The 25,380-nt window shown below is 50.1% G+C and overlaps 1 protein-coding gene across 1 annotated transcript in view; it reads right to left on the reverse strand.

The window, feature by feature from the left end:
- Positions 1–2,136: 2,136 nt before the first annotated feature.
- RTN4R (reticulon 4 receptor) overlaps positions 2,137–25,380 on the reverse strand; it is a 79,827-nt gene continuing 56,583 nt past the window's right edge. Inside the window, exon 2 of the mRNA XM_054219756.1 lies at positions 2,137–4,005. Coding sequence (XP_054075731.1) covers positions 2,576–4,005 — 1,430 coding nt within the window. The 3' untranslated portion in view covers positions 2,137–2,575. The remainder of the gene's footprint in view (positions 4,006–25,380) is intronic.

Genomic DNA, 25,380 nt, shown 5'->3' on the forward strand with positions numbered 1-25,380 from the left:
ACCCCATGGCCAAGCCAGGCTAAGCTGCTCCTTGCCACCGTGCTTCAACTTCAGGCATAGGTTTGAATCCCTCAAGAGGTTGAATGATGCGTTTGGATGAGTAGGAGGGGACAGAGCCTGCTTTGGGCGTGCAGGACCTCATAAAATCCTCCAGCACTGGCATGAAGGGGACAAATCTTAGCGAGAATGTCATAAAACCGGTAATGTACTGATCCCTCACCTATGTGTGTGGGTAAGTATGCACACAAACTGGACGTGCATGCAGGCATCAGGATTGTCAAGGCTGTCTAGCTCTCCAAGGCACTTAGGAATCCCAGCCTGACGTCTTGCTTCATCCTTCAGGGAGGACAATGTGTTTGCACTAAAACATGCCTGGCTCCTCTGCAGAGTCATGATGCTGGTCATGGAGCCGGGATGCAGCAATCAGGTCTGCTGGGGTCCCAGGGCCATGCTGCACAGGATCTGCTGCCCAGCGATACAGCTGGTACTGAGTCCCCACCTCCCTCAGTGCCAAGAGCGAGCTGCTCGCTAGTACAGGGCTATGCCACATCTTTTTGGCAGCCCCAGTGATGGATTTGGAGGAGACAAATCACAAATGCAACAGTTTGGGCACTGCCCTCCCTGTCATTCACACAGGTGGAAACTGCCTGTGGCAGAGGTGGAAAGTACCCAGCAACACCCCACGAAGTTGTTGCCTGTGGGCCTCAGATACTGCCACGCTGGCTGCCCGACTTGCAGCCTCACAGTCTCTCTGGGACGTAAGCCATCCAAGCATCCTCCCTTGCTTCTTCCCACAGTCACTGTTCCCTCCTCGTGAACCGTCAAGCCTGGAGCAAGGCTGGCACCATGTCATGGCCCTGCCGATGTCCTTCACTCCTGGCTTGCGATGGTCCCTCCCTTCTCCATGTGTGGTTGTTCTGTGAAGCTGAGCACCAGTCCCAGTACTGTGAGCCCCAACTGTGGCTGGTGCATCCTGGAGAGCCTAAGCCTGGTTTGCACACATAGTCCTCTAGTGCACGTTCCCAGGACCTTGGTACACCCATGCATTGCTCTTGCTCTTCTCTGGCCCACACTACACGCCACCCACATGTGACAGGCTGGTCTTGCATGCATAGACCTCAATATCTCAACAATCTTCCTGAAAAGAGGAGCACAGAAGAAAATCTGTAGTTTGATAAGGAAAAGCAACCTCCTGGCAAACTCTCTGCACAACCCTGCCACAGCCTGGGGCACCCGTAGAGTGCACGGGGGGCTGCCTGCAGTACAAGGAATAGACAACTAGGTCTGGGCAGGAGCTTTATGGCCCCCTGTGTGGTATGGGGGCACGCAGACATCAATGGTTTTATTTTCATAGCACCGTGAGGTCAAAGATGGGTGTCACACAAAAGACGAAGACACTTGCACAGCAACTCCATGAAGCAACTCCTTTGTGGCACAGCCAGGAATGGACACCAGCTCTCCAGCACAGCCAGCCTGAGCTGCAAGGCCAGGAGCTGTGTGTCTGGGGAGATACACCTTATTTCGTAAATACAAGCCTGAGTGCTGCTCCATTCTGGAACTACCTTCTGGTTCATTAATCACAGAGCTGAGTCTAGTTATCTGTGCGTATCAGAAGAAAAATGACCCTGCCCGACTTCTTGGGATTGCTTACTAACGTTCCCCTACCTGCAACCTGGAGTCCTCAGCTCCAAGGGGCTGGGCTAATATTTCCTGCTATTCTGAGCGTCCTGAAATATGAATGATGTTGGGCCAATGCGTGGGACAGTTCGAAGGGAAACAGGAGCATTGGCAGAGCATGTTTCACGCAAGGAAACCCTGTGTTGGCACCAGTTAAAGATTGTGTAACCGCGCCGCGTATGTCTTATTTATTACTGTCGTGTTAAACGCTCAACCTGCCTTCAGATCACGGATTACTCAACATCCTTTTAATTTTTCAGCTTTCTAGCTGGTCAGTGTACTTCACCCTTGCAGAGGACAACCATTTAGGAAAAAGAAATCTTTATTTTATATTTTTTTTTTGTATACTTGTACACAAGTAAAATAAAATGCATATCTATATATACTGCAATCTTGTGAAGGAAAAGGTAGCATTCTTTAACAAATGCTGCCCGTAAACATGGTGTGATGGAATGAATACAGAAAAACTGCAATATTCATAAACATAGGATTAAAACAGCATCAAATTCATTACCTCTGCAAATGGGAACCTGCAATATTGTTCAGTGTGATGTTAAGTTACAAACAGATTTTAGACATTCTTTTCGGAGCATTTCTTACACTTTTTTTTTTTTTCCTGTAAATAAACCATATTTCTTTACCATCTGCTGTAGCAAAAGCTGCTTTGTGGGCAAGTGCAGTTCCGAAGACCAAAGGTATAATTCACAGGTTTCAGGACAAATAAATTATGTACATCTTGGTGTTTTGTCTTTTTTGTTTTTTATAAAGGCATCCAGTTATCTTTTGTGTAACAAAGCTTTCTCAGGGTGGATGGTAGTTTTGCTTTTGTTTGCAACATTTATGGAGGTCAGCAAAAGTCTAGTATTAAAGTGTCATCAACCCAGGAAAAGAGTTAATTTTAGCAGAATAACAGTAAGCTCCACACCAAGGGGGGGATCAAAAGGCTTAGGCTGAGCTGTAACGTGGAGCTGTTTCCTTGCTGGATGAGGCGGCACTGGGCCTTTGATTTGTTCTTTTTAGAGCAGCCCTGCCTCTTTTTGGTTGGGACTGTGGAAGGTTCAATAGGCTCTAGAAATTCTGGTTTCAACTTGGTCAATGGAGGGTCTACAATGCTGGGGAAGGTCCCGAAGGGGGAATCGTTTATCTGCTTGTTGCTGCCATTTTTGGAAGGGTCCGTCTCAACATACTTGGTTTTGGACATGTTCTCCTTATCCTTGAGAGGGTTGTTGGAGGATGGCCGGCTGCTGTGGGAAGAAGGGCCTGCCTTGCCTTTAGCTTCATAAATAAAAGACTTATCTGTTTCTGGATGGCAGCACTTCGGGGAGCCGTTGTGGGAACCAAGAGGGGGGACCCCGGTCGGCAGTTTGCCAGATCTGGTCTTAGTGCTAAAAACGCTTGTTCGTATCTGGTTGAAGGAGTCGACGCATCCTTCCAAGTCGGCGCTCTGCAGCCTTTTGAGGTCTCTCCCTGCCAAGCGGGGGGGAAGGTGGCATTCTAGCTCCGAAGACGATCCTTTAAACTGCTTAAACCAATTCCAGAGAGACCGAGCCTGGCAGTCACAGATCCACTGGTTACCGTTCAAGCGCAGGTACTGGAGGGACACCAGGGGAGCCATGGTTTCCCCCGTGAGTACGGTCAGGTTGTTGTTAAACAGATACAAGGTCATCACTTTCCCAAGGTCATGAAAAGCCCGGCGGTGAACCAGGCTGACCCTGTTCTGGTGCAGAAGCAGACGGTCGAGGTTGATTAGCCCGCGAAAGACATTCTCTGACAAGCTTTTGATTTTGTTCCCATGCAAAAACAGGTAGGTGAGGTTTGCGAGATCTATGAAGGTGTCATCCAGCAGGTTCTGAAGATTATTATCCTGAAGGTAGAGATATTGCAAGGAGAATAACCCTCGAAAAAGCCCTGTGGAGAGCTCCAGGAGCCCACAACGATCCAAGTGTAAGGTGTGGAGGTGAACAAGACCCCGGAAAGTGACAGGGTTGATAGATTTCAGGTTCGTGTTGTCGCTGAGATCTAACTCCTCCAGTTTGTTGAGCCCATAGAAGGCTCCAGGCTCAATGAGGCTGATGTTGTTGGAGTGGATCCAAAGAATCGTCATGTTGCGGCAGGAGGTGAAGCTGGTGGACCTCACAAGGGTTATCTTGTTGTTGTGCAAGAAGATGCGCTGGCTCTGGATGGGTATCTCAGTGGGGATTGCTGTCAGTCCTTGCTGCTGACAACTTATTGTAATCTTCGGTTCACTGTAGCATACACACGCCCCGGGGCAAGACTCCACTTCTGACTGGATGTTCAAGCAAAGCACCAAAATCAGCAGTTTGCTTCCTAAAGGATAACAAAAATAGTATGCAAATTAGCCAGGGTCATGGGAGAGTTTTTCTTTGCAACTAATAGATGAGCCTGAAAATCACCCTTCTAAGTGCATTGCCACTAACCACAAACAACATGTGCCACGGGAGCCAAACAATTAAACTGCAGAATTAAAAATGCTGTACCACAGAACACAAAAGCTAAAATCAATACACACTTGTAGCACCTCCTCAGCCTTTCACTCTTGGGAGGTCTCTGACTTCGGTGGCGAAAGAGAGTGATCATCAATATGTATTTGCATCGTGGGTCCTGGATGCGCATCTAACATAAGCCCTGTTCCAAAGAACTTACTTCTGAGCAAAGGGGCTGCCTTCTGGGGGGCTGTTTGTCTCTGACACAGGCATATTTAGCACAGTTCGGCCTATGGGAAAGCACCTGCCCAGCTGCGGCCGATGCCTGCAGCCATGGCGTTGTACGAGGCAACTCTGCGTCCCATTCCAGCAGAGCCACCAGCTCCTCGCTTTTCAGGATCCTCGAACAAGCCTCCAGAACAAGTGGGCGTCCCCACATTGCACTCAAAACGTAAGATGGAAATGTGGCTCTTGTGACTTTCCATCAACAATTTCAGACTGATCTGATCTTCCTGTAGGAAATAACTGCGAGAGATTCCCAGAATAACTTACAGGCCAGACCTGCCTGTAGAGGTCTTGGGGCCAAGAGCATCCTTTCCTTCTCTCGGTCAAACCTTTACGCCAGATATGCTTGTTTCCCTTCCTCTCCCCTTTTTTCCTTTGAATCTCTGCAGCCATCAAGGGAGAGGGGAAAACAGCACATTTTTCCACAGAGGGCAGTGCTGTTGGAGGAAATGATGTGCAATGCTCGATTCAGGGATTCCTCAAAGTTTGCAAGGCAAAAGTAGATTTCATATGTTCCAGGCATGCCCACTGGGTTGAAGACACCCTGAGAGGAACATTTTTTCATGGCGATGACCTCCCCAGGAGCTGTGCTGCACAGGAATCACAAGGAAGCATTTTGATTCACCAAATTCACCACCCCCAGCTGGGATGCTGGGAAAGGGCCTGGAGGATGGGCAGGGATGGGCAGAGGCTGGGCAGCCAGCAGCATCTCCTGAAAGGGGACCCAGGAGGGAGCGTCAGCGTGAACCTCTGTCTGTTTCATACCCGTGGTGGGGAGGGAGGGGAAGAGAGGCAGTTTCAGCAGGGCTTTTACCAGCAATTAGCAGCAAGTAATTAGATTGCTTCCTCTAAACCACACGCGGCAGCTAAAATGAATGGGCAGCAACTGTAGCAGCAGGAGGCTCCGTTTGTGAAATACCACGTGTGAGCAGGGACACGTGTGTCTCCTTCCCGGCTCGTCACAGCACCTCTGGCAAAGAGACCTGTTCCTCCCACCGCTGGGGATCTCCAGCCCAGGGACAAACAGCAGCTTTCCCTCCTCGCTGTTGTGGGAGGTTTTTTCTTCCTTGAAAGACTGAAAATATTGCTCAGGCGTGTTGATGCCTCATTATACCTTAAGGTAAAACAGCAGCGTTCAAAAAGTTGGGCAGAAAAGGACAACGACGCGGAATGGGATAAACGGGGGAGACTGGGAGAGCCAGGCGTGCATGGTGCCGCAGGCTGGATCCCGCGGGGACACGTCCTGGAGACAGCGGCTGCATCTCACGGAAAAGCCTGAAAAGCCAAAGCATTGCTAATGAAACCTTATTATCTCTGCATCGAAGCAGCAACTTCAAACCCCCGACGATAAAGGACTAACTGATACGGAAATCTCACCAAACTGTTTACTGAAGCAATAACAAGGGTATTGGAGGAGCCAAGGCAGGAAAGTTGCTTTTCTGCAATAACAGGCTGGGATCGCAGGCCTGAATTTCAGTCTAGTCAAAATAATTCACCGCGTGCAGCTAATAAATCTGTGGTGATCCAGCAGTCCAATACGGGCAAGAGACTCCTATATATCATAGTCCACATGGGAGAAAAAATACCAGCTCAGCATGCAGAGATAATTCGAGCCTGATATTATTAGCTGCTGAGCATCCCTGGAAGGCAGTGTGTTGAGTGCGGTATTATGACACATTCTGGCTGGCTTGTCATGTTTTGACATATCACGTCCCATTGTATGGAGCGAAGTAACAGGAGACAACTGAAATCCCCTGCTGGAGACATGTCACACCAAGAGGAGCCTCCTGGGAAATTAAAACAGTGCTGGCAACTCTCTGACCAGCACGATTTCTACCCAGCTGGTAATGAAAACCTGTAGCCAGAGAAATAAGACTTTCTGGAGCCTCTTTCTTCAGTTTCGTGATTCAGATGATGAGGACTGAGGTGGTGCTGGAGCAATGAGATTCACAGCACCACCCTCTCCAGCTGAAGAGTGCTGGGACGGCAGACACCGCTGCAGGCTCCTCGGCTCTCCCCAGCGGCTCCTCCCTGCCTTGGCAATACCGCAGGGGCTGCAGCCTGCTCGGGGAAAATCCAACCACAACCCAGATGCATCCCACATGCCTTATAAATATGTGACACGCTCACAGCGGAGTGAATGCAAAGAGCCATTCCTATGGGAGAGGAATCGCAATGACAACACTCCTGTTCCAGCTCCAGCCAGGGGAGGCAAGTGCGTAATAAATACATGTATACATGGGGAGAGAAAGAGAGAACATGAAGCAGCCGGCAGAGAACAAGCCATGCATATGAATACCGGCCTGCCCCATGCCACCCCGTCCTGACTGCCACCCTCCTGCACCCTCCCATCACTTGATCGCCTGTGCCCTGAGCCTGCATCAACCGCCCTTTCCTATGGACAGAGCTGCAGCAAGGTCCTGTCCCAGCTTCTGGGGGTGTGCAGAGCTGGAGGCACGCTACGGCTTCTCCCCAGCACAGAGGAGACGAAGGGAAGGGGCAAATCCTGCTCCGCTCTGAACCACGGCTTTTCTTCTCCCGCTGCCGATGCCCCTGAGGCTGCCGGGAGCCATGAGTCAGTGGCACTGATAGCTGGCTGCCAGCGGAGCAGCATAGGGAAATTAATTACAGGCAGGGCTAGCCTGTGTGCTTTAATTAGGGACCTGGTGTTCATGAGCTGCTCGGATAAGCTCCTTCCACCGGAGACAGTTACTGTCAATCATCCCCCAAAGCTTTTTTCCAGTTACTTTCCTGCTGTGCAGCTCAACCATGTCCTGACTGATCCATGGCAAAGCTCAGCACTCAGCAGCCGTCAGAAGGTCCCCAGCCAGCACAGGGCCTGAAGCAAGTGCAGGAGTGGGTGCAGTCCACGGATGGCCTTGGGAAGTCAGGGTGACCCCATCCCGAGACCAGAGGGAACATGCGTTGGCCTTCCCCTGCTCCTCCAAGGAGCTTCTCCATCACTGGTGTTCAACCAGTAACTGTGCCTTGTGCTCAGTCTGTCCCAAACCACAGTGGCCACCAAGTGCCGTGAGCCATCCAGACCTTGCACCAGGATAGTTTCATCCCTCCAATTCCAGGCAAACATTACCTGGCTTTTCCTGACCAGGTGCCAAGTGACTACTTTAGAACAAGGAAAGGTGGTTTGAAGCACACCAGAGCTTGTTCCTGTCTGCCTTGAACATACCCCCATATTTTCAGGGAATCTCTTACTCTAGACCAAGCCCTGCAAGACCGAGACGGGCCAATGGCATCACTGCCCCGTGCAGTGGTGCAGTGGAGCCCATCAGTTGGAAACAGGCACCTGTGTTGGGGCCCAGTGTCACAACACAAAGCACAGACCTCAGCCCCTTTATGCTGGGCCGAGCACCGCAGCGTGGCGTGGAGCATCACCTCACTGGGCACCGTGCTGCAGCAGGGAGCTGGGGCCACAACGCAGAGGAAGGAGCTGGAGCACTCATCGGGGACTGTACTGCAGGGGTGTGTACAGGAACCGGGCACCCCAACCCCCATCAGCTGGGCACCCTGGCACAAAATCACGGGCACCTTCTTCTGTTCTCCCCTCCACCTCCCCCTGTTTGTCTCCCTTTTTGATGACCTTTCCATCCTCCTCCCCTCCTTCACAACCACCATGTCCCAGGGCTTGTCCAGCTGAGGTGAAGGCAGTACTCAGGCAAAACAATCCATCCCCAGAGAGGCTGGGACACAACCTGGCAGTGCCCGGAGCCTGTGCACTGTCCCGTACAGCACGCTGCAGGTTGTTCCCCTTGGGACACAGCAGAGGGGAAGGATGAAGACCTTCAGAGGGTGGCCAGGCAAAGGTCACGCAGACACAGCTTAGAACTTGCCAGGAATAGTGTGAGTGGCACGGACTTCTGCTCCTCCCGGAGGCAGCAAGTCTCCATGACGCTGAGGGGTCCTGGTGGGTGCTGCCCTCAGAAGAAAGGGTAAAGCCCTGGTTGAGGGCGGATGACAAGAATCCAGAGGATCTGGGCAGAAAAAGCCCAGCTACTCCGTGGCCTGGCTGGCACAGGCAAATGCCATCGTTTGTCTTCCTGGAGCGCTGGGTTCAGCTCTGGCTGTGGGCTCCTTCCTTCTCCAGGAAAAGCACGCTCTGCCCTTAGGGCAGAAGTACAGGAGGTATTCACTGATGTCACAGGGAGGAGGGAGGTCAAAAGGTCCACTATCTGTCCGTTCCCAGAAATACGTGCCAAGCCCAGCTCCCCGTGGGGCACTACGGCATCCTTCCCTCGACCTGCCAGATAAATCCATAGCAGGCAGCGTGCTCCCGCCACCACTGCCAACCGACTGACGCCAGTCCCTCCACCACCTGCTGGACTCTTCCACTTTGCAGGAGTCAACCTTAGTGCCCATCCCTGAGAAAAAGGGTCTTGGCATGACATCCATTTCCTCATCTCTTAGATAAGAAGCCATTCCTACCCCTTCCAGAATACGATTAAAACTTAAGTGGATAGTCCTGGTCAAAAGCAAAAGATTAAAGAAAAGCCAGTACCTGGAACCTTCAGTCCCTCCAAGACTTTGTCTTTCAGTTTAGCATTTGTTCCTCCAGAGCTTTCTTAAAAGCCAGAAACCTCCTTCAGTCAAACTGCTGCACTTCCCCTTTGCCATCTCAGAAGTGTTATGACTCATGGAACTGGGAAGCAATTAAAGAGGGTCCATTATCTGTCTTTCCGCTAGTCCCCTGTGCGATCGCATTGTCAAACATGGCAATTAGAAAGAAAAGGCTCAGGGGGCCTCTAATAGATGCTTTGCAAACTTTTTAAGAGGCCAAAGCAAAATGCAATTTTCTGCAGTTTGCAGAGCCGTGGCCTTTCTCTGCCGCTCTGCACTTGTCTCTATTGATTTGGAGATATTATAATGCGGCTTTCCTACAGTGGAGGGTCAATAATCATTTGAATTCTCTCCTGGTTGGACATAAAGGGAGTACTTTACAACACAAAGCCTTTTGCTGATGCACATAGCATTTTGCCTTTGTTTATAGTACGGGGACACTATAGCTGCTTAATTCCCTGTTCTGAACGGATTATTGTTTGAAATTCAGCACATGGCTTTGAAAGGCACTCTGCAACGCAGCTTCAGTGTCTCCTGCTTTGTCCTGTGGCCAAAGGTGGGTCCGCGTGTGCGAGTGCGTGTGTGCCGAAAGCAAGAGGGCAGCACTTTTATGCATCTCATGTCGGAGGCAAATTGAGAGGTGAACGAGGAAGGAGAATTGGTTTGGACTAGTGTCACCCCAGGCTGGAGTTTCCCTGCCTTCTGCTGCCTCCTCCCTCCCTCCGCTGCAGAGAGGAGGGCTGGTTCATGATGGCGGAGTGGCTTTAGAGTGAGAAGGAGAGGAGAGGAGCAATGCTCTGCCACCACACGAGCTCCCAGGACAAGCAAGCAGTGTCACAGGAGCGGAGGAGCCGCAGCGGGTACAAACAGAGCAGGTCTCAGCACGCAGGTGCCCACTGCCGCAGCGGCATCCTCAGGCAGCCGCAGAACATTTTGGGGCTGCTGCAGGTCCTGTGGCATATCCGCATCTCCGTGGGGACGGCGGGGTGTCAGGGACCCCTCAAGACGCGCAGTCAGTGCGGTCACTGGAGCGAGCGAGCTGACCGCAGCTCCGCGTCTGCTCCGAGGCGCTGAACCCTCGCCAGGCCGGGCTGACTGGGTCAGCGCCGACTCCAAGGGCCGTCGCTGGCGCTCAGAGTCCCACCTCCCACCGAGACACCCACGCCCTGTTCTGGTGTCGAATCCCAACCGCCTAAAAGTAGGCAGCTAATTGCCTTTCAGACACCCTCGAGGGTCCGTGATGCCAACACGAGCGCTGGCAGATTTGACACAGCTCCTCGAGGAGACCTGCGCTCTTCCAGCAGCTGGAGCTGGGTGTGATATAAATGGCAGCGATGTTTAGGCACCTGAACCCCACCCCTAGCTTCTACAGGTACAGTCTCTGATCCCACATGCTCTGCGACTGCATCCAGACCCATTAACCTTTGGGACTGTGGTGCTTTTCATTCCGTTTGGCAGTCCAGCCTCAGTCCAGCCTCTACCCTGAAGGAGACAGGATTTCAGCAGAAAAAATATCATATGCAGTCCGAAATGAAAGGTCATTTCCGTAATGCATCCAGGCAGGGGATGGAGGCAATAGATGTGCCATTTCCTAACTTCTAGGTGTTCATCTTTTCCACCTAAATCATACTGCCTTAATGTGATTTTTGGACTCAATATTGCAGGGATATTTTTAAGGGAAGAAGGTAAAAGCGAGTTATATCATGTGCAATTCTTAGAATCCATCCTCACAAATCTCCAGAGGGGTCTGAACGCTGATTCTTCAGCATCGCTTAGGGCTGAACTACACGACTCATTACGTGAGCTGAGTGCAGCACAAACCTTAACCAGCTCCATCCACCCACGGGCTTGTGCCAAAGCAGCTCCCGGCCGGCCGTGCTCCCCATCCCTGACAGGGGCTCTCCGGCGCTCCCAGCATTTTGGCAGCAGCAGCATCGGTTTCGCCTAACAACATTTGGGCAGGGTTATGCTTTTGGTGGTTTGCCAGCATCTCCCCCAGCAACGTCAGGGGGAGAAAGGAAAAGGCGATAGTTAACAGTTTATATTTCAGCCAATTTGAATTCGAATTTGATGAGGAGGGAAAAAAAAAAAAAAAAAAGCCTCTTCTCTAGCCAGGGGGTTTTCCTCCTGCTGAATTTCAAAGGCTTGCTGCAGGCCACGGAGGTGTGAAAGAGTCTCAAAGAAAAGGTCACGAGAAACCTTCATAGGGGAAAATATCAAGGGAATTAAATACAGGAGTCATTAGGTCCCTGTATAAAAATAACACTAATATCAATTATGATGGCCTACTAATGCCCTGCGAGGCCAGGAAACGAGAAAGAGAAAAAGCCCTCGCTATAACGCAAGACCGTGAGAAGAACTGCACGGTGAGACAAGGGCACGTTTGGGCTGGTCCGACGCATTGGTCAGGAGCCGATGCGGGTGGAAAGGCAATCCTTGCCCTGGCATCTTCTCCAGGCCAGGCAAACAGTGGCCCAGGGCCTGCCTGAGGCAGAATCTTCCCAGTCTCCTCACAGACTATGAAACCTTCTTTCCACTCTCTCCAGCTTTCTCTCGGGCTCGGGTCACCGTATGAATGCTGCTCCAGACATTTTTGCTGTACTCCTCTGCATCTTTTCCGGGTCCTCTTCCCTGTAGGGGTGGGAGGACGATACTTGGGATGCAATGGACTGAGGCAGAGGTTTAGACGTCCTGCTCTGCCCCTGCCAGCTCCCGCACTCCCTGCTATCGTTCAGCATCAAGCCGAGCTTTTCAGAGAGCCCTCCACAAAGTCCCCAGGATCACTTTGCTGAGTGGCAATAGCTCATTTAGAGCCCATCATCGTGTTTGTTTAGGTACGGGTCTGGGCTGTTTGCCAGTGTACATTACTTTGTATTTATAAATGCTGAATTGCATCTGCCATCTAGTCTGTGGTTATGAATTTTACCGTGAAGCCCCTTGCTGCAACAAATCATGTGCCCGAATATCCACTTTCCTTCAAGCAGAAATATTATCGTAGTTCATGTTTGTGCCCAAACCTTAAAATGTAAACTGGCTGTAAGCAGTGACATCCCCCCGGTCCAGCAGCCAAGCTGCAGCACTAGTTCACAGAAATAAGGAGTTGGTCATCCCTACGTATCAACACAGGTTAAAGAAGGTCCTAAAAATGGTTTACATAAAAAGAGGAATAAACTTCGCTCGCATCTTTTATATGAGGTTATTCTCTGACCTAGTTATCACTGTTTCCTATGGATGGGCATAGGAAAATCCTATGGATATCCTTGGCCATGCTTCAATGAGTGCTCTTGCCAGCTCTGTGCTCTGCCACCTCACCTGGTGGGACAAAGCCTCTGCCAATTCTATCAGCAGAGGCAGAATTTTTAGCTGTTCTCATGTACGATGTAATAAATCTGCGTCTTTTCCCTCTGTCCTGTTTTGTGTATCTGGAAGGGAAAAGCTTATGACCTTTTAGAAGGAAAAGATTACGACCTTAAAGTAAAAACATGGAGAATTCCTGTAGAAAAGGCTTCTTACGTGGGTTTATACCATTCGGTCCCAGGCCTGACACCACTCAACCCTGGTCCTTTCCATGTAGGTCCCAGATGCTGCTGGCCCATTCAAACTCTCCCAGTATTCCCTTTTTCTTCCTCAGAAGCGAGATGGTTTCCCCACCATATGCAGAAGTGTGTCCCCTTTCAGGAGGTGATCGCATGTGGTCGCTTAACACTGGCCATGTTCAGTTCGCCGAAAGACGTGACGCAAAGTCTTGGCCGTTGCCTTGCTCCTGGCCCTCTCTAGTGTCCCCTACACTGGTGTGACACCACAAAGGTCCCTGCACCGCACCTTCCCCCAGGCCAACCTCAGCACCAGCCTCTGGACTCAGCAGAACACACGGGATTTGTAGGGATCTGTCTCTGCGCAGGTGAGTTTGGCGTGATACCGTGCCAGTTACCAAACACAACGGCAACAGCTGGAGAAGAGACAAAAATCTCATGCGGATATCCAATGCAGGGGACAGTCTGTGACAAAGGCAGAAGTCCAAGGCAAATATCTGATGTGGAAGTCAGAGGAGAGGCAAGAGGTCTGGGCAGAAAACGCCCGGTGCCCAAAGAGAAGGTGAAAGCACACGGCCTGGAACAAGCATTTGGAGCATCTGTGGCACCACTGGGAAAAATGGGCATGAGGGAGGAAAAAGGGAGAGGACGGGCAGGAAGGCTGTAGGGCTGCCGCAGGAGAGCCAGCAGAGCGAGGGCAGAGAGACATCCATGAGAGCCTGCAGGCTGAACTCTCCAAACCCATCCTTCATGAATTCGCCTCGGACAACCGCTCTGGATGCTGCTGTGATCCACCAGCCAGGGCTGCGGCACGGCACTTACTGCAACGCTGAGCCTGGCCAGCACTGGGAAGTGGGCTCCTTCCTCACAAGATGTCACATCTGCGTTTTCTCCAAGTCACAGCCACCAATGGCCACGGTATTATCATAGCTATCCCTGCCACGCTGCCTTTTGCAAACATTATATGACTAAAATCCATACCCAGCCCAGTAAATCCCAGCAGATCCCAGGGTGCCTAAAAAAGCGGATCGAAAGAAGCCGTGACCAGTTCCCAGCACAGTGGGTGAGGGCATCATAAGTCGTCACAGTCCCCATTTCCATTTTATCCAGATGGGATGTATCCAGCACGTTGCATGAACAGGATCATCCATCTAGGATATTGCCACCACTCAATCCTCATACTGTGAAGAATGAAGTGAAAAAATATGCATTGTGAATCACAACTAGCTCCTACAGAAGTTAGCATTATCTGTGCCATATTTGTGAAAAATCAGGGACAAACAGGTGTCCAAAGGAAGTAAACTCTGGCTCCTGAGATGACTTAGAACTCCCAGGGAGCCCAAAGTATCTCAGGAATGCTTCAAAACATTATTAGTAAGAAGCAGAGTTTCCTACGTGTCCCAGCCTGGCACTGGTGAAAGCACTGCGTGCGAGTGACTCACAGAGAGGAGAGGTAAAGCTCCAGATGGCATTTACACCTGCTCTCCCCCGGCCATCTGGGACTGCACCCCACCTGGCAGCTGCAAATCCCACCCCCACATCTTCAGCACTGGAAGTGCCCCACTGCACGAGGCAGTGTTTTTTCTCGGTTTTCCTCTAACATCACACTTATCTCAGCTCTGGCTTACAGACCCGGCATCTGCAGATAACGTGGAGTGGAGGAATGAAGTCTAGGAAAGAGCCCGGAAGGAAAAGTTGCTCCGAAAGTTTCGCACGACCTCAGTCTGGTTGCCTGCATGGATGCAGAAAACCCTTGCAGCTGCAGGAACAGCTTGGGAGCAAATGCCCCAGGCAACACAGGGAGGACGGGGAGAGGGAGAGGATTTTAATTTCACCTTTAGAGACAACCACTTTTTCAAAGAACAGCTAGAAATGAAAACGTGAGAGTAGACACGGGTGACTGAAGATGGTATTTCTCTGCCCTGCTCACAACGTGATGCTCCCCTTTCTGAGCCGGGATGGCCACAGTTCCCCACACCGCCCCACGAGTTGTCACCTTGAACAGCGGCATAGCAGAGCCGCGCGATGAAATGCGAGGTCTCTGCCACGAAGCTGCCTTACAGCAAGCTCCGTGGTGCGGACACAGGGCATTTCCCAGCACTGCCCTGGACTCCTGGCCCCTCCATCCAGGCGGTGGGAGAGAATCCCAGTCCCACCGTGCTCCCCCTCTGCCTCCTCTCCCCATCTCCCTGGGCATCCCTCCCAGCTCCCTGGCACACATCCCCACTACCTTCACATGGCTCATTCTTTCATTCCCAGATAAAAGCTGGGACTGATTTTTAATAAGCGTGCAAATTCAACCGCCGCTGTCTTTACCGGGTGCCGGCTTTGTCTCCACCGCAGTTTCAGCATCAGACATGCCCGCCTGCCCTTCCGCAGCTCTCTCATCCACTCGTGCCAGATAAGAGACGCGACACCCACAACTCCATAAACATACTTCTCCGAGATGTGCAGACCCCGCAAAGCCAAGCTAAACAAGAATACAACAGGACGGTAATGGTACACCTTCTTGTTTGCGTGGAAGTCGGGAAGTGAGCAATGGGGAAGGGATCCCAGACGGCAGCTTGAGCCTCACCAGAGGCAGCGGCCCCCGGTGCCAGGCTGAGCTCCCCACGGCTCTTACACCAGACACCCACCCTCCTTCAGAGACCCCATCGTACACCACCGGGAATCCGCACCAGGTTTCCATGCTGGAATACCCGGTTCAACGTCCAGCCTTTGGGTCTCACGGCAGCTACAGCAGATTTCAGCGCCTTCCCGCTTTTTAATCAAGGCGGATAAAAACTCCTTATTCAGGCTTTGGCTTCCCCTCCCTATCCAGAGATCACGTTCATCCATTTCACCACTACAGGGCATTAAATGTTCATAATCACCTGTTATCCAATATGGCCCTTAAATCAATTTCAGAGTTGCTGCCCTCGAGCAGGCAGTCTCCCAGCCTGACGGAGTGCCCTACATTCTGCACTCGGAGATGGATGACCGAGCATTTAGCTGTATTAAAATTCATGTTGTTTCACTGTTGCCAGTCTACCAAGCAATTGCAATTGCTCTGCATTAGAGGCTTGCCTTCATCATTATTTATCATGGCAAAATTTGAGTCAGCTGCAAACTTTACGGGCAACTAATTTATATATATTTTCCAGATCATTCATGAAAATAGTGAAATACACCGGGGTGAAAGCGGAATCCTGCAAAGCTACCGTGCAAGCAGCTTGTTCGGCAACGATCCTCCAACAGCGATCACATTTTGAGAGCTTTTAGCTGCCTGTTTCTTAATCCATTTAATAACTGTCCATTGATTCAATAGAGAGTATATTTTCAACCAAGTAAATCAAGTGCCTGACATAAGTCTAAATATATTATGAAAATCCAGATACATGAGCAGAGACTGGTTGGGGGTTTTTTTGTCCACATCTAATACACCAGGACATTAGTCCATGCCTGGGGCTTGTTGGCATCGTGGCAACATGATTAATGAATAATAGTGACGGCAATACCTTTAAAAACGATATCAGAAAAAAACTGAGAACTCGACTGGCTTTAAGAATACTTTCTGGGGAATCTACCAGTTGAAATTAATGGTATTTCTACGCCTTTGATCTTCAGCGGTGTTAACATTTCCTCTTCCTCCTGCAGCGCTGAGATCAAACCCACCAGCCTCTCCTTACCTCCTGGGCTCTCCCGCTTGCTGCTTCAAACCAGCGGCGGGTGCCGGCCTTCCCTGCCTCTGGGGGTCCCCTGGTTTTCTGATATTGATAAGGAGTTAGAGCTGGGACCCTGTCAGCTCATTTTGACAGCGCTGCTGTGCGCGATCCGTAGGAAGAGGCTCGCGCATCCATCCGGGGCTGGATTACTGTCACTCTCCACAAACCACTCCTGATGGACGGTGTCTCACCTCTGCTGGGCATCCCCCTCCGAGATGCTACTTCACAGCCTCCACAGGCAAGTTGCTAAAGCGTTCGGGACCATTTCGGAGAAAAATAAAAGATTTTCCTTAGCACTGACTCCGTGAGACTTGTTTTTCTCCAGGACCAGGTACTCACGTCACCCTGCCACCGCCCTGTCACACCAATACCCTTTCCTTGCTCTACCACAGCGGGCAAGGCAGGCACTGCTCTCCCTCTGTTGGCCTTGTCTGAGAAAGGGACGTGGCAGCAACGCAGCCTTCTGCAGCCCCTGAAGCATATTACTTAATTAAAAGTACCAAACCATGAAGCTTATTGAAGGCAATCTTCATCCCATAGCCAAGACCTGCAAATCTCCATGGGGACACGGGCTTCACGCCCCGCAGTTCAGTCACTCCACGCAGAGAAGTTTTAGTGCAGCAGGACTAATTTCCCCTAATACTAAGTGGCTATTAATATTTCATGATACTAAGTGAACTTTTTTGCCATTTCATTTGCCATCTTTATTTGTTTAATTCACCTCCTTCAGCACCGGGAGGGAGACCAAGGACCAACTGCTGATTTGGGGGGAATAGGAATCACGTCATCAAAGGAATTAACTGAAGTGAAAAAAAAATGAAGAAATTGGTCGAGCGATGAATAGAAATTACACCTGACTCACAAAAATGCACCTGGGGAGCTCAATCCTGCAGGATACTCCTGAGGTTAAAAGCGATAACATCAGGCACCAAAACGGCACCTGACTGGAAATATATATATTTACAAGCAGAATATCCCACCTCTTACAGCCTGGAAAAAGCTTATCCCAGCGTATTCACTGTTACTTTTTTCAGCATTTCTTATACTCGATCCACGCCAAGGAAAGAGAAGAGTAAATCTTGTGGATTTAAAGACAGAAAAACATGACTCCTGGTTTTCCCCTGCTCTCTTTTGCCTGCCAAAGTGGAAGCAAACTCTCCTTTCCCTGGGGAAATAGCTTGTGCAACTTCTGACAGGAGCAAGGACAAGGAAAGCAAACCCCGCCGCTTCCAGCGGGCACTATCCAGACAATACGTTTCAAAGAAGTGTGGTTTGTGTCAGCCTTGGCATACAAACCTCTCCAGTACGCTCACCTCCCAAAACCAAAACTCCACAAATACCACCCAGCAAACCCCCTCCAGCCTCGTGTGGGGAATGGGGCCAGGGATCTCTCACAGGGCAACCATGAATGCTTCAGATTCAGACTGTCCTTTTCCTCCATCCTCAAGAAAACCTACTGCCTCTCAGGGTGTAGATGCTGCCACTTCTGCTTCACCCCCTTGGCCTCTGTCTCGCCATTTGCCTTCTAAGATGCTACATGTGCTGACGTCCCCTTCACCCCAGCTTTGGCTGAGAAAACAGTCCAAAACAGCTTCCCTCGTTGGACAGCTTGGTCAGACCAGCACCACGCAATAGCGTCATATAAAAAGCAGCAACAGCCTGACAAGCCGAGCAACCGGGGAAAGCACACAGAGCAAATCTGGTTGACCACAGAGGAAATGGTGGACAAATTCTGGACTGACTGGTGAAATGTCACCACAAGGAAGGGCGTCTTCCCAGTGCTTCGAGGACCAAGCCTGTGCTGTTTCCAAAGGTGGGCAATCTCTTCTGGTCTCTGTTGATGTGTATACACAGCGTGTCCTGCCTGCATCCCTCTCCTAGTCATCACCACAGAGCAGCCTTTCTTCTTCACACTGACACGACCCTTAGTCTTCCTCTGCCCTGAGCAAAGGCCAGCACTTCCCTTCACTCACCCTTTAGCACTTCTGCAGGGTCCAGCTGCCAGGGAGGTCTGTGTCCTGCCCCGGAGCCGTCCACGCTCCCTGTGTCTCCAGCTGTGTGCGCTGCTAGGTTCAGCTGGTGGCTTCACATAGGTCTTGCATTGCTATCTTCTGGATCTTTATTCTTCCCAGGTGACAGCATCCTTTGCTGAAGACACCATGTGTCCCTCATCCTTAAGATAACGTTTCCTGAATCCCTAAATCCCCTTCATTATCAAAATATTCCAGCTCTTTCCCCAGCAGTCTAGAGGTCACCTTATGTTTTTTTCCATTCCCAAATGTATAGGTTGACATTTGCTAATGTTAAAATCCAGCAGCTATTTCCTTCTCCTCTCCTCTTACGTGTTTAAATCCTGCTGAAGGTGACGCATTCCTCTTAGCCCTCGTGTTAGTTGCTGGTGCCCAGAGGCTATTATCAGGGAACCGGCTAATCCTAGATTTGGAAGGTCCCTCTGGGTTTTCCTGTGACAGAGGGGGGGACGGCAGTGTCTGATGGCTGGGTGTGTTCAAAGCGCTCAATGTCCTCTTGTTCATCCCCCCTGGGACTCTGGCCGGTTCCCAGAGCGCAGCATCCCCTCATCTCTAGCTGGCCGAAGAGCAGCGAGGTGAGTGACACAGCAACGGTGGCCAGTTGCTGGGACAAGGGTAGCTCTGGCAGCGGCAAACCTCCCCAGCGGCTCTCAGCACCTAAAATGCAACTGCCACGACAGTCTTCAGACTCATCTCAGATACCTGCCAAGACGATGGCACATAAATTTTTTTGCCACCTACCAGCATGAGGGTGCTTCCGTCTCTGGGTATTGATGGATCTCAGCACGCAAGGGTTTGCTTGGCCAATGGAGTACAGAGAGGCTTGCAGAGGTGCCCACTGGTGTAGAACCACTTCACCCATAAGCCCAATGTGGTGACAGACTGGGTTGTCATATCCCCCAGTGTCTGACTTGAGGTAGACGACCTGCACCTTCACCTCCAGCTGTCTGGGCAAGGCAGGCGGATGGACGATACACACTACAGCATCAACCAACTCACTCCCGGCCCATGACACGAAACAGCGATTCGTACTGGATTGGAGGAGTGACTACTACTGGCCAAAAGATCCCGACTGGAGCTTAATGCTAACTGGTTGATATATCGAGAGGAGGACATGTGCTGTGATAGGCCATTGGGACCACGATTAGACCCAGACTCATTAGGCACTCTCATTAATGGTCTAGATGAGAATGGGAGAAAATAGCAGGTTAATTAAATTTGCCCCTACTGAGCTGGAGAAGCTTTCAGCATTAGTGGGGATAGATAAATGACAGGGAGGGTTGTGGAAAAAAAAAATGGCAGATTGATATAGGCTAGAAAAATGCAGCTACTTCTGGGGAAAATGATCAGCCTTCCAACTAATCAGTGTGAAGGGGAAAGGCTATAGATAAAAGAGCCATATCTGAGGAGCTGCCAGAGAGCTGCAAGATGATGGCTGATAATGAGTGAAGGGAAGGTGGTTTACTTGGGAGCGAATTTTTGCTCTGTGCTTGCATTGCCAAATGTTAGTTCTTGCCTGGGGCTCCTAGAGACTATCAGAAAGAATACAATTGTTATTATTGATCGCCGTTACAACAGCTCTTAGGTTCTGATGTGCTTGCTTAACCAAAACACCAAGAAACTTATGGAAGTGGCGAGAGAAAGAGCATTATCCACAGGTGAACTTGGAGGACCAGCTCTGGGCACAGGTTGAAATGTCTTATTGCGTGCCCTAAGGGCTGCAGAACCCTGGAAAAATACAGGAGGAAGCAGTGTAGCACAGTAAACCAACTGAGCTGAAGGAGGAGCAACCGCCCTACCAGGCACTAGAGCAAGGCTCGTCAACAAGGAGATATGGAAAGACTGCAGGGGAAAACATGTTGTCCATCCTCTCTGTTTAAATTTGAAGCCCAGAAATGAGCTGTGCAATGGCAGGCTACCCCATGAAGACCTAGCCACAGAGAGCCAGCGAACCAAGCACACCAAAGTCAACTCTGGGCGGGTTGTTTGCAAAGAGCTGGAAAAAAATAAAACCAGGCAGTTTTGGACAAAATAGTCCCAGCTCAATTTCTGCATTAGATTGGAACAGAGCATCTGGATGTAAAACCATCAGTCAGACCAGCACAGCACCACAGGTCAATGTTTTTTGGCCTCCTTTTTGTCATCCTTACGCAAGTGAAGGGAAGGACATTTTGGCACTCCACAAAATTTCGCAAGAGGAAATGTTTGGAGAAAAAGGGACATCAAAATATCACCTTTTAGACGTATGAATGCTCCCAGGCCATCACAGATGGTCATAAAAGTGCACGTCCCCCAGCTTTGCTCCACACATGAGTCAGAACTTCACCGAAATCTGCCAACTTAAACCGTCTGCAGCCAGAGTGGTCTGTGAAATAACAGCAATGGAAGTCAGGTCCTGTGACACACCAGAAATTTCTCTCCAGAGGGGAAGCAAATGTGAGAGAAAACTCTTTGAGAAAGAGGGAGACTAAGTGTACTTAAAACCATTTCTAAAGGGAGTAACTTCAAAAAAGAATGAGAAGATATTCAAGGCAAATGTGGAAGTCTGACTACTTAAAACAGCTACTGAAGAACAGAGACAAGGCAATCTCTGAAAAAAAATATGTTAAGACTTGATAGTGGCATTAATGCACAAAACCAAAGCAATTTCTCTAATGATAGCAAAATAATTTCTGCATGTCGGGAGGAGCAGACCCCACAGCTTCCAGAACCACGGGGGCCCTCGCGCCTGGAGGGGAGTTCAGCCATTCCTGAAAATCACAACAATAGGAGGGAAGGACATGGCTGAAAGACATTGACAAGAGTCTGAGAGGAAACTCTAAACGCGAAAGAGAAAGAGAGAATTGAAACGCACTTGCAACAAGTGGCACATATGGTTTCTGCTAAGATGCTGGTGAGCTCTGGCGCATCTGAGACTTGCACGGCCTTGCAGAAATTAATGAATGGGTGAGGTAGGGTACTGATTTAAAAAAATAAACGTATACATAAATAAATGGTTGTCAGCTACAGACCACTCATTTGAATACAGATTGTGTAACCACTGATCAGATCACACCCAGACACAGGTAATTCAGCAGAGGAGACAAATGAAACACAAGAGGCACGAAATCAGCATTTTTAACTTATGAGCTAGTAATAAACCACCTAATCCGAGAGAAGAAACCCTCAGGATGATAGGGACAGACCAAAAGGCTTCAATTTAGCTCTGTGTTGGTGGATATGGAAGATACTGAGAATGCGTGGTACTTCAAAAAACATGTGGAACTGGCTTTGATGGAGCGGAAGATCCCACCTGACCTTCCACACCAGTGACGTGTCCTCTAAAGGGGCACATCATCACCTCTGGCTCTTCTGCATTTGCTTCACCCTTCTTGCCTTCTTCCTCAGTGTAAATTTACCATCAATCACCCTGTCTCTCTGGACTATCTGAAATAACATGCAAAGTCGAGGAAAGGTATCATAGCTTTGCCTGAGATCATTAAGAACATTTCAAACCATATTTGCATGAAATGTGAACTAGTGAATGCACTGACGTGACATGGAGAAGGACCAACCTTTAAGAGAAATTGTCCGAGCTGAACTTCAGATGAAGTCACTGACCCGTTATCGCCAAAAGAAAGTACAAATAATCTGACATTTTAGAGCATGGCCTCTCCGGTGACCCTGACATTAGAAAGAGAATGCAACTTTAGACCACAAGAGGAGTTTACATCAGCTCCAGAAACCCAGGCTGATGGGAAACAACCAAGTCCAGTGCCACCCCAGTCGCATTCACAGCACTGGTATGGCAGACTGGACTCTGGAAGCACTGAGGAGGAGAGAGTGGCCAAACACAACACTTTCCAAGCAAAAGCAGATGTTGACAGACTGCCTACCAAAGCAAAAATGGAGAAGTGAACTGAGGTATATCAGGAGTTCTATGTGTTTTTAGACACCTTTAATACCTGAGAGTTAGTGGACAGAACATGAGAGACATCCTAGGAAAACGGAAAGACTATTTAAAAGGGTCGAAAGCAAAGCCCCTGTGTATAAATTGTGGTCTTTTAATAACCTGGAACATTCCTCTTAAGATGATCAGCTGAAGCTCTCACTTCAGTTTGACAAGATGATGCTTTTCACACAGACTGTCTAGACCAGCCATGGTCTGAAAACTGGCAAGATCCCTGAGCAAAGCTGTGGCCCCAAGCGTCTGCCCAGAGAGAAGAGCCGTTCCTCAGCAGCTACTCAGGGCAGGTCCAAGGCACACACATCCCGGGAGCAGAGCTGTCAGATCCTACGTGCAGGTTAAAAATCATCAGTTTCTAGCAAAAGACACGAGTGGCATCAATTTGTAATGATGATGCAGGAGCATCACAGCACAAGGAGAGGCTCCACCACACACCTGGTGCTCTCTGTAACTTGAACGTGTCTACCTGCACCTCACTGCCAAATTCACAAGCTTAAAGCTGTATTTGTGCATCGCTAAGCAGCACCTCAATGGTTGGTGGGAGACTCCAGAGAAAGGGGGGGGCATCTTCAGGCCTCTGAACTCTCAAGATCATAACTACATCCAAGTGGATTCAAGAGGAACCAATAAGCACACTGAAGGGCTGGATCAGAAACCTTAGCAGGAAGGACTGAAAAGTAAAGTGTGCGGATACGGGTCTGCCATGACAAATACAACAAAAACTTGCAAAGAATGAGGCAGGAGATGAACCTGAGACCAGGACTGCGAGCAGAAGGGAGAAGGTCTATTTCAGTCCCTGCTCAGAGGACTGCTTTTGTATTTGACATGACACACCCGGGAATTAAATAGCAGAAATGCTCCACCGAGGAGGGATGAGGAAACAGAGCTCCCTCCCCGCAGTAAGCTCGTGCTGTCTTCTGCTTGCTCCCTCAGGGTCCTTGCACTGCTGGCGGCATCTGGGCTTAGAAGCAGAAACTGTAGAGCACACACACACCCCCTCACACACCCCCTCAACAACAGTACATCACTTGGGGGTGGCCGTTGAAAGCCAGGAGGCCGAGCGCACGGACCAAGGGGCTTTCTGACTCAGTCTTGGCTCCTAGATCTCTCTTTCATCCCTGATGGCAGAAGCGTAGGCAGGCTTACCCTCAAGCTGCCCTGAATTATTTGGAGTTTGTTCCTTGCTGGCCTGACTTTCAGAGGTATCCCGACCCCAAAGCCGCAGGTGGGTGCCATTAACAGAGGAGATGAAGCTTGTTGATGTCTGCACTTGCAGCCAGAGCTGTTGGGAAGAGGAGTGTCCTGCACGAGAACCCCTGGAATACCCAATGGCAGCCTGGGTGCTGCATCCCTGCCCGTCACCGTGCCGTGAGAACACACCTTCCTTCACCCAAGACTGAGGAAAGTTATGAGATTCACCAACTTCAGGACTTTTCATGTCCACCAAGTACCTAAAAAGCTCTAAGATGGCAGCACGTAGATGCCATATCCCCTAAACAGCGGCGATAACTGCTCTGCCCTCTTACACAGCGGGGTCGTATGGCTCAGCCCACGGCAGGCGAGGGAGTTGGTGGTGACAGAATGACCAGTGCCAGAGAAGTATCTCCAAAGTTGGGCATCAATTATGGCAGGCGTTGTGTTGAGAAATAATTAATAAATGCTTGATTAAAAAGATGTCAGGCCTCGGAGAGAGGGAGGTCACCAAGGGCTTGCCGTCCTTTTCGCCTAAGGCATCGTTTTCCAAACACCCAAAACCGCCCCAGCCCCACTCAGAAACCAAAACAGCTCTCACATGCAGGAAAAATATTTTCGGGGAGGGATGACATTTTATTGTGACTCCCTTGACACTAACATTCCAGACAAAAAAAAGGAAAGGGAACTCTTGAAAACGCTTTTAAACTAGGGAAATTCAAAGAAGGAAGTCAAAACATTACCTGTGGTTTCCCTGACAGGGTATGACCCGCACGATGACTTCCCCAAGTGAGATTATCGAGCTGTCACTCACTGTCACCGCACAACACGGGAATTAGCGGATCGGGCCGGTGATGAATGTCCTGCCTTCACGTTAAACGCAGGCTGCTCTGATCCCATTGCCCCCCTCGCTTGTAGGGCTGGGAAAGGCGGGTGGAAGGGGCAGGGGTCCCACCTGAGACTCAGCCCGGCCGCCAGCCGCAGTGAGACGTGTGGGAACCCGTGTGCTGCAGGTCTTGCTAATTTACAGGATTTTATCCCTGATCTTAAGATATCTAGCAAAAATTTTTGACGTCCCAGCTCCTGGATTCAGAGGTTCATCACAGATTTCTTTTGAATGCTAATTTTCTTTTTTTTTTTTTTTTTTCTGGCAAAGAAGGCAAAAATGCTAACTCATCTACCTCCCCGAACCTCCGAAAGAAGGAGGTGAATGAAATGTCCCAAACTGTGTGTTTTCTGAGAATTTCCTTCCGTATTCAAAGCTGAAGTTTGTCGCTGCTGTTTGTAAGCATGGTAGATCGGGAAAGGCTCAATGACAGGCTCACAAATCACAGCACCCCCCTGAAGAAACTGACACCCCTTTCCTGAGCAACAGGGTGTCGTTTTCCAGGATTTTCTGATTTTAACTGGCCTCCCTTGTGGCTCCAGGCAGAGCAGTGCAGAAAGAGCTCAAGGAGGTCTCAAAACCAGGCAAAGCCCGAGCACGCGCTGTCCTCAGACCGAAAAACAAGGTAGCAAAAAAGTGAGTGTGGAAAGAGGGAGCAGAACGCCCAGGGATGGTATTGCAGAGGATGGTTTGGAAGGACAGCGGGGAGGGAGGAAGATGCTGACAACCTGCCAGCGCAGACTCTGCCCAAGGAAGCGCGGCAGCAGCGATGCTTAGTCCGACCTGCGGGTTTTGATTTAAAGGGCTGTGCCTTCTGGAGTCCAGATGACCAATAAGTGCTCGTCACTTTTAAGAAAGCCCTTGTGCCTTGCCATAATTCACCACTGATTGCCTACATTTCCTTAAAAGAGCTCATTTAGAGTTGATTTAAGTACTCCCGGGGAGGCCGGGCAGGCAGGAGGGGGTGCGGTGATTTACAGAGCTGGTGTCAGCTGCAGAAGCAGCAGAGGTTCTCCTGCCTGCAGCAGTGATGCTGGGGGCTGGCTGGGGGGTTACTGTGCAGAATGTGAGGGTTAGAGACCCCCTAAAAAGGTCTTGGAGATGATCCCTGT

This window comes from Rissa tridactyla, chromosome 13 (assembly GCF_028500815.1).
Source record: "Rissa tridactyla isolate bRisTri1 chromosome 13, bRisTri1.patW.cur.20221130, whole genome shotgun sequence".
In the NCBI taxonomy this organism is placed as follows: domain Eukaryota; kingdom Metazoa; phylum Chordata; class Aves; order Charadriiformes; family Laridae; genus Rissa; species Rissa tridactyla.